This window comes from Saprolegnia parasitica, assembly GCF_000151545.1.
Source record: "Saprolegnia parasitica CBS 223.65 unplaced genomic scaffold supercont2.429, whole genome shotgun sequence".
In the NCBI taxonomy this organism is placed as follows: Eukaryota; Oomycota; class Saprolegniomycetes; order Saprolegniales; family Saprolegniaceae; genus Saprolegnia; species Saprolegnia parasitica.
In genome coordinates this window covers 1-7,823 of record NW_012156823.1, presented here as the reverse complement: position 1 = coordinate 7,823, position 7,823 = coordinate 1, and the positions used below count along the sequence as shown (strand labels likewise).

General features: G+C 58.5%; 3 protein-coding genes across 3 annotated transcripts; 2 read left to right on the top strand and 1 right to left on the bottom strand.

Annotated features, from left to right (window-relative positions):
• SPRG_16998 (hypothetical protein) lies at positions 1 to 1,448 on the bottom strand. Its single transcript, XM_012356308.1, has 8 exons — positions 1,302 to 1,448; positions 1,055 to 1,257; positions 885 to 1,007; positions 716 to 841; positions 587 to 669; positions 454 to 531; positions 263 to 396; positions 1 to 217 (listed from the first exon to the last, which is right to left on the bottom strand). Exons 1-8 carry the CDS (start codon positions 1,382 to 1,384, stop codon positions 82 to 84), a joined length of 966 nt encoding a protein of 321 aa, XP_012211698.1. The 5' UTR covers positions 1,385 to 1,448; the 3' UTR covers positions 1 to 81.
• A 547-nt stretch (positions 1,449 to 1,995) lies between these two features.
• On the top strand, positions 1,996 to 5,558 carry SPRG_16997 (hypothetical protein; the record flags this gene model as incomplete). Its single annotated transcript, XM_012356307.1, has 21 exons — positions 1,996 to 2,110; positions 2,159 to 2,229; positions 2,274 to 2,426; positions 2,480 to 2,548; positions 2,590 to 2,818; positions 2,865 to 3,067; positions 3,123 to 3,203; positions 3,248 to 3,361; positions 3,408 to 3,479; positions 3,533 to 3,647; positions 3,699 to 3,782; positions 3,833 to 4,015; positions 4,063 to 4,163; positions 4,209 to 4,335; positions 4,383 to 4,615; positions 4,675 to 4,737; positions 4,808 to 4,888; positions 4,941 to 5,021; positions 5,069 to 5,209; positions 5,248 to 5,326; positions 5,374 to 5,558. 21 exons carry the CDS (start codon positions 1,996 to 1,998, stop codon positions 5,457 to 5,459), a joined length of 2,481 nt encoding a protein of 826 aa, XP_012211697.1. The 3' UTR covers positions 5,460 to 5,558.
• Positions 5,559 to 6,401: 843 nt separating this feature from the next.
• On the top strand, positions 6,402 to 7,818 carry SPRG_16996 (hypothetical protein; the record flags this gene model as incomplete). Its single annotated transcript, XM_012356306.1, has 1 exon — positions 6,402 to 7,818. A coding segment is annotated over one exon (1,417 nt), but the record flags the coding sequence as incomplete, so codon positions are not given.
• Between the last annotated feature and the right edge of the window lie 5 nt (positions 7,819 to 7,823).

Genomic DNA, 7,823 nt, shown 5'->3' with positions numbered 1-7,823 from the left:
ACGTCGCACGATAAGACGAGCTATAAGATTAGCGATTACATGAGCAACGTTGCAACAAGAAGAGCCGTCGACCGAGGCGGGCTAGAGGTGCCAGAAGCGTCGAAAGTTGAACGCTTCGTCGTTCACGTCAAAATGGTGCGGGCGCTGCAAGCCCACGTCCGACGGCTGGTACAGCGCATGCGACAGCAGCACCAATTGCGTGTTGGGCGCGCGCCACCTAGTTGCCCACGTTCAATATATCAAGTTGATACAAAAGCACCACCTCGAGGCCATGCGGAAGATGAACTCGAGCGTGCCGTGGCGCATGGGCACAACTGCGTGCACTTGTCCGCGGGCAAAGTGGTAGTTGCCCACAAAGATGGTCTCCGTGTCGCGCTGGCGCATGAGCTCTGCGGTCTACCGCACGACACCATTCTGTCCTACAGTCTGTAGACAGTATGTATGTCCATCTACCTCGCGCGGGTGGCGGTGCGTCATCGCGTACAGAAACGTGCCGTCGCTTCGAAAGTTGAAATACCGATAGTAAATGGCCTAGAAAGTCGCGTTCACTGCGACATCCTGCGCACACAGACACTGGTGTACGTACCTGCAGAATCGCATTCTTGGGCAGATCGGTCCACATGTTCCACTCGGGCTCCTTGTAGTACGAGATGCGCAGCGCGTAGAAGCCTGCATCGACACAGATCTTATAGCCACAGAAGACGCTCGAGCGGACCGTGATACTTGACGCGCGGCCGATTCCGAAACATGTGCGCCCAGGACGAAAACTTGCCGAGCTTGACGGCCCGCCCGCGGCTCTGCACCGTGAAGACGCGCCGACACATCATCTCGTAGACGTGCTCTACGCGACTCTCGAGCGATTTTCGCAGCAGCGTTGGCAGTACCGTCCGAGGCAGCCCGGTGAAAGTGGTGGCACGTGTTGCTAAAGTTGCCGATCGTGTCTTCGTCGAGGAACTCGAGCACGAGCATGAGCATGCGCTCGGGCATGTGGCAGCAAGGCACGTCGGCTGCGCTGCATGAGACGACAATCCTCTCGACACAGTTGTGTACGCACCGTTCAGATCTTCGAGGTTGGCGGGCTCGAGGGCGGCGGCCACCACGTCGTCCGGTGCATCAACGTCATCATCATCATCGTCGTCGTCGTCGATCAATGCCGGCGTGGACGATGGAACATCGGCGCGTGCGCGGGCGCTAGCGACCAATTTGAGCTGGCGCAACTCGTTCTCGGCGTGCACGATCTGGGCAAGAAAGTCCGGCCTACGTGCCGTTGAGATGTCGAGATGGCATGAGGCAGAGCGTACTGCAGCGACTCGTTGAGCGCCTGTTCGAGGGCCTCGGCGTCCTCGTCACGGCGGGTGCGTTGGCGGATGGGTGTGGCGATCATTGAGTTCTGCTGCTGGTTGCTGCGCGTCGTTGAGCTCGTGGTTGCCCACCGAAGTTTCCGTGGCAGTTCCTGCATGACACGGTATCCGGACGATAAGATATCCTGCGAAGTCCAACTCAAATGTCGGAAATAGTGTACGATTCAAGTTCCGCAGCACGATGTATGCGGGGCAGGAACAAGAGCGCGAAGCTTAACGTTAGAGCTTTTGCTATCGTAGATACTAGTACACGTTGGTGATTCCATTGCATGTCGTATACTAGCACGACCACGGAGCGTGCAGTGTTGGATTCACGTGAACTACATTCCGCCCTTTTAGTGTGAATATAATATAGTGTATCATTAGGTCGACTGCTGTGCCGCAGCGCCGATAATAAATCAAGTCGGCGTTTCGATGCGCGCCTTACTAGAGACCCCTCGTATTTCTCGCAAGACGACCCAGAGGTCGCATGATCAAGCGCATGAATGTTTGCGTTCAAGGCTGGTACCTTATGCACAGTCAAGAGTTACACCATTTCACCTATCTTTTCAGCTTGAAATCGTGTAGCAAGATCACGTATTTAGTGTATTTCGTCAACCCACCAATCAGAGGCGTGCTGCAGCGCAATCCAATAATGCTCCGCGTCGGTCTCCAGCGCGCCCGCATCGGCCTCGGTTGCCGCGCGTTGGCTTCGTCGCCCGTGACGCCGATGCTGCGGCAGTACCTCGAGCGCAAGAAGGAGTACCCTGGTCCGCCCCTCACTCTATCAGTGTATCAATTCATCGTCGTTTTGCCAGATTGCCTTTTGCTCTACCAAGTCGGCGACTTTTACGAGCTCTTTGCCGACGATGCGCGCCGCGCGTCGCACGTACGTGCATTGACGATGCTGTTGTATTGCATTCGATGCCGTAGCTCTTGAACCTGGCGCTGACGCGCAAGGCGAAATCCAAGCAAGCGCACGACATGGACATCATGTGCGGGTTTCCGATCGCGTCGCTCAACTCGTACGTCGAGAAGCTTGTTCGGCACCACGGCGAGAAGGTCGCCATCTGCAACCAGACCGAGGTACAGCGACGCTACGACGATCTCGAACGAGTTGGACAACGCAGCGTGACTAGTCGGCGACGGCCGCCAAGCAGCGCAAGGGGGTCGGCGTCCATGCGCTCGTCCAGCGCCACGTTGTGCGGGTACCGAACCATCTCTCGTATAGACGCAAAAGGGTGCGTAGGTGGTCACGCCCGGGTCGCTCACGGACGACTCGATGCTGCACGCCGGCCAAAACAACTACCTCGCGGCCATGACGCACCTCGGCGAGTCGCTTGAGCTCGCGTGGACCGACGTTTCGACGGGCGAGTTTCATCGCTTGGCGACGACATTGGACGAGCTCGAAAGCGAGCTTTGCCGCCTCAACCCGACCGAGATGCTCCTCCCGATCAACGCCGCGGCGAGTGCAACGGGTACGTGCGGTGCTAAATGACATCATGCTTCTATTCGTTTGTGCAGATGTTTTCTGGCAGCTCGTCGAGGCCAAGTTGCCCGCACACTGTCTCAAGACGTACCGACCGGCGTCGGCGTCGGCGTCGGCCATGATCACCGAGTACCTTCGGTACACGCACCTCCAGACGGACGCACCGGAAAATGCCTCGGCGCTGCAGCCGCGCATGCTCATCGACGCCAGTGCGTGGCGGTCGCTCGAGATCACCAAGGTGCTGAAAAGGCTGGATGCGCAGACTCGATACATACGAATGTCTGTCGTGGTAGTCGATGCACGGGACCAAGCAGCACAGCCTTTTGCAAGCCGTTGATAAGACCAAGACGGCGGGTGGCGCGCGGCTCCTGGCGGTACCGACCCGATGTGCTCTCGATTCTTTACACGAAGACTGCAGGCACACCTCTCGGCGCCGCTCGTGCGCGTTGATGACATTACCAAGCGTCAAGACGCCGTGTCGTGGCTGCTCCAGGATACCCACGGTCTCTCCAAGCTGCGTCATATTCTGCAGGTATTCCACCTACACGCGCATCTATCGCTGGCTCAAGGTTCATTAGGAGTGCGGTGATATTGAGCGGAGCCTCCGCCGTCTTGCGATGGGCAACGGGACGCCGAAAGACCTCAAGCGAGTACGGTCGCGCGTCAACAATCAATCCACTGTTGAAATACTGTTTTGTGTTAGATTAGTGACACGGTGCTCGAGAGTCAAGCGCTGGCGCACTACTTGCGGGACGGCCCGCGCCACTGGCCGTGCGAGCTCATTACGAGTCTCCGAGACGCCTTTCATGTGCCCGAAGGTAGGTGATTTGTCATGAAAGAATATGACAATGTTGACCACATACGTCTAGTCGTCGCCATGGCCATCAACGTGCAAGCGGCGCTCGTCGACGACATGACGCAACTCAACCAAAAGCACGATTTCATCCGCGCCGGTACGGGACATTTTTCACGATATGAAAATGATGTTTTCTTGTGGGGGTAGGGTATTCAAGTGAATTGGATAAATGGCGCCGTCTCTGCCACGACTCGGTGACCGACCAGATTCGAGACCTCCAACGCGAGTACCAGACGCTCACGGGCGTTGCAAAGCTTCGCGTGGCGCGCAAGAAGCAGCACGTTGGCTGGTGTGTCGAAGTGCCCCAAGACACATCGCCGCCGCTCGCCCGTACGACACGAAATATCATTTCGAGTACTTGGCTCAAGAACGCGTAGCGCCCCACTTTCAGCTGATCCAAACGACAACCAAGACGCTTCGGTACCGGTCACCTGCCCTCGATAAGCTCAACTCGGATGTGTTTCACGCGTTGGACCAGGTACAATGGCCTGCTCGGTAATGCATTGCTCGCAACTGTTTCTAGAGTGTCGAGGTCGAAGAAGCGCTCTTCAAGGAGCTGCAAGGCCGTGTCTTGGCGGTGTCTACCGCCATTGAGGCCTTGGGCGACGCGTTGAACCAGCTCGATGTCGCGGCCAGTCACGCCCAGAACGGTACGACGCATCGATACCGAGTCGTCGTTGCCGACATTGCACTATAGCGTTGGACCACCAACTGGTGCGACCGACGTTGTCAGCCACGTCTGCCGACATGCACATTGTCGAGGGGCGTCACTGGGTCGTGGCGTCGGCTCACGAAGCCAACTTGCGCGCGTTCGTCCCCAACAGCTTGCATTTTAGCTCCGACGACTCGTGCTGGATCGTCACGGGGCCCAATATGGGCGGGAAGAGCACGTTTCTGCGACAGACGGCTCACCTCGTGCTCCTTGCGCAGGTCGACTTCTTGTGTCCCGAACCTCGTCTTGATGGATCGATACAATGTGGATGCGATAGATGGGCAGCTTTGTACCTGCTGTGAGCGCGCACATTGGGATCGTCGACCGCCTCTTTAGTCGGGTAGGGACAACTACTTGTCTCTTGATATGCTTCGATCTGTGTTGGCAGGTTGGTAAAAGAAGGTATGTAGGTGGGCGCGTCGGACGATCTCGCGTCCGATCGGAGCACGTTTATGGTTGAAATGCAAGAGACTGCGACGATTCTCAAGCAGGTGCGGGTGACGAGAGCCATCCATTGTGCAACTACGCTCAAGTCGTATCTAGGCAACGAATCGGTCGCTCATCCTGATGGACGAGGTTGGCCGCGGCACGTCGGTGCAAGACGGCGTCGCCATCGCCCAAGCCGTACTACGCTCACGCCCTTTTTGAACCGAGTTCTTATTGCGGCGTAGGTGGTCGAGGAGCTCCTTCGGCGCCAGAGCCGGACGCTCTTCGCGACCCACTTTACCGAACTTAGCAGCATCTTTGCCAACGCGCGAGCCGTATCGTTCCACCACATGCAAGTCGCTCGCCACAAGTACGTCGCAAATCGAGTGTGTCGTGCTGGAGATGATCCCATGGGTGTAGAAAGGCAGGTCTGATCTTCTCCCACCGCGTCGTGCCTGGCGTCGCCAAAGAATCGTACGGTGTCGAAGTCGCCGCCCTCGCCGGTAGTACTGCGTGTTTGAATCATTCCCGCTGTCCCTCGATTGTGTAGGCTGCCCCGCCAACGTCGTCGAGCGGGCGAAGGCACTCGTGCAGCGCCAAAAAGATGCACTTGCCTCGGCGGCAGAGACCCCGTAGCTTTCGTCGGGCCACCTGCGACGTGTTTGTTCGTGCGACGGGGCCGTCGTACGCTGCCACGATTGCCATGGGCCTTGACGCCGGCACCACGAAGCGCACTGTTGGAATGCAACAAAGCGTTCTGGCAGACTTCCCTTGTTGTGCGATTGTTGCATAGAAAGTTAGCCTCGGGTGTCGACCTGATAACGTGGCACGTTGTAGCGCACGCCTGTCGCATTGCCACAACGCGGAGGCAGTTGCGGTCCTTCCTCGCAACGCGGCATGGCGTACGGTGGTGGATCAAAGACAGACCATGGGTGGCGCCAACAATGGAGCTAAAAACGTCGGTATCAAAGGGACTGGAACCCGCGACGATGATGGTCAACGCGATTGATGGTCGGTCGCGTGCCTCATCACGCGATCGGCCAAGGGAATAGGACAATTGTATTCTTTGGTGGATGACGCACTCGGCAAATGCATGAAACAACACTTGGCGATGGAAATGGTAAGGTCGTTCGAACAATGCTGCAATTTGATTGGTGCATCGATTTCTTCCTCGCTTTTGATTGGTCCAAACTCGGATTTCGGCGCCACGCGTTTGCCCATCATCACATCACAGCGACATACAAACGCCAAGAGAGAGCGAACCGTCAAGCGTCCAGCCATCACCATGGACAGGCCTTGGTGCCCGTCAACAACAAGCCATCGGTCGCCACCTGTAGCGCAGCTTCGGTAGTCCATCGTCCGGCTACGACGTGAGCTCACAACGACATTTGCAGCGTCCAGCGCACGTCCCAACATGTCCGCCGCCGACACGACGTACGTGGCGCTGGCCTCGCCGCGCGACAAGGGCGACGCCGCCTCCAACCCGAAAACACAACAACACCAACAACGCCAACGACAGCATCGCTCATTCCACTGTCCAAGCTCTTCCAGTACGCCGACGCAACCGACAAGGTGCTCATGGTCACCGGCGCGCTCTTTGCGGCCGCGACCGGCATCGCCCAGCCAGTGCAGATCCTTTTCTTTGGCGACATCATCAACGCCTTCAACCCGACGAACGGCGACGTCATTGACGCCGACCTCTTCCGCAGTAGCATCAACAGCGTCGTGCTCAAGTTTGTGTACCTTGGCCTTGGCGTTCTCTTTACCGCGTTTGGCCAAGTCGCTTGCTGGACGATCTCGGCGTCGCGCCAGTCCAAGCGCATTCGGCACGCCTACGCCAGTGCGATTCTGCGCCAAGAGGTCGGCTGGTTTGACGTGAGCGAGCCGATGACGCTCGCGACGCGCGTGGTGGACACGACGCTCCTCGTGCAAAACGGCATTGGGCGCAAGATCGGCGACGGCATCAACTACGCGGCCATGGGCGTTGGCTCGATCGTCCTGGCCTTTGTGTACGGCTGGGAGCTCTCGCTCGTGCTCTTTGCCTTGACGCCCTTTATTGGCCTCTCGGCTTACTACATGACCAAAGCCATGTCGGACGCGGTGCAAACCGGCGTCGACGCGTACGCCGAGGCCGGCGGGGTTGCCGAAGAAGCTTTGAGCAACATCCGCACCGTGCACATGTTTCACGCGATGGAGCGCATCGCTGCCAAGTACCAAGTCGCGCTCGCCAAGACGGAAGCCGCCGGCGTCAAGAAGGGGCTGGCCATCGGCGTTGGCACCGGTGTCATGTTCTTCATGCAATTCCTCACCAACGGCCTCGGCATGTACTATGGCGCCGTCAAGATCAGCAACGACATCGCGGACGGGTGCATCGCGAGCGACTGCTACAACGGCGGCCGCGTCATCACCATCTTCTTCTGCATCGTCATGGGCGCCATGGCGCTCGGCCAGGCCGGGCCGGCGCTCCAAGCCATCTACACGGCGCGCGCGGCTGCCCACGATGTCTTCGCGCTCATTGCCCGCACCTCGCTAATCGACGTGACGGACGCGTCGGGCACGGTCCTGGATCCCAACAAGGTGCGCGGGGACATTGCGTTGGAAAACATTTCGTTTGCGTACCCGTCACGCGCGCACGTCCAAGTGTGCGCCGGCTACTCGCTCGTCATTCCCGCGGGCCAAAAGATTGCGCTCGTGGGGGCGAGCGGGTCGGGCAAGAGCACGATCGTCTCGCTCCTCGAGCGCTTTTACGACCCCGTGGGCGGCCGCATTACGCTCGACGGCGTCGACTTGAGAGACCTCAACGTCGCGTCGCTCCGCGCGCAAATCGGTCTCGTCGGCCAAGAGCCGAGCTTGTTTGCAGACACGATCGCCAACAACATCCGCCGCGGCAAACCGGACGCGACGCTCGAAGAGGTCATGGCCGCCGCCAAGCAAGCCAATGCCTTTGACTTTATCATGGGGTTCCCCGCGGGCTTTGACACGGACGTCGGCGACCGTGGT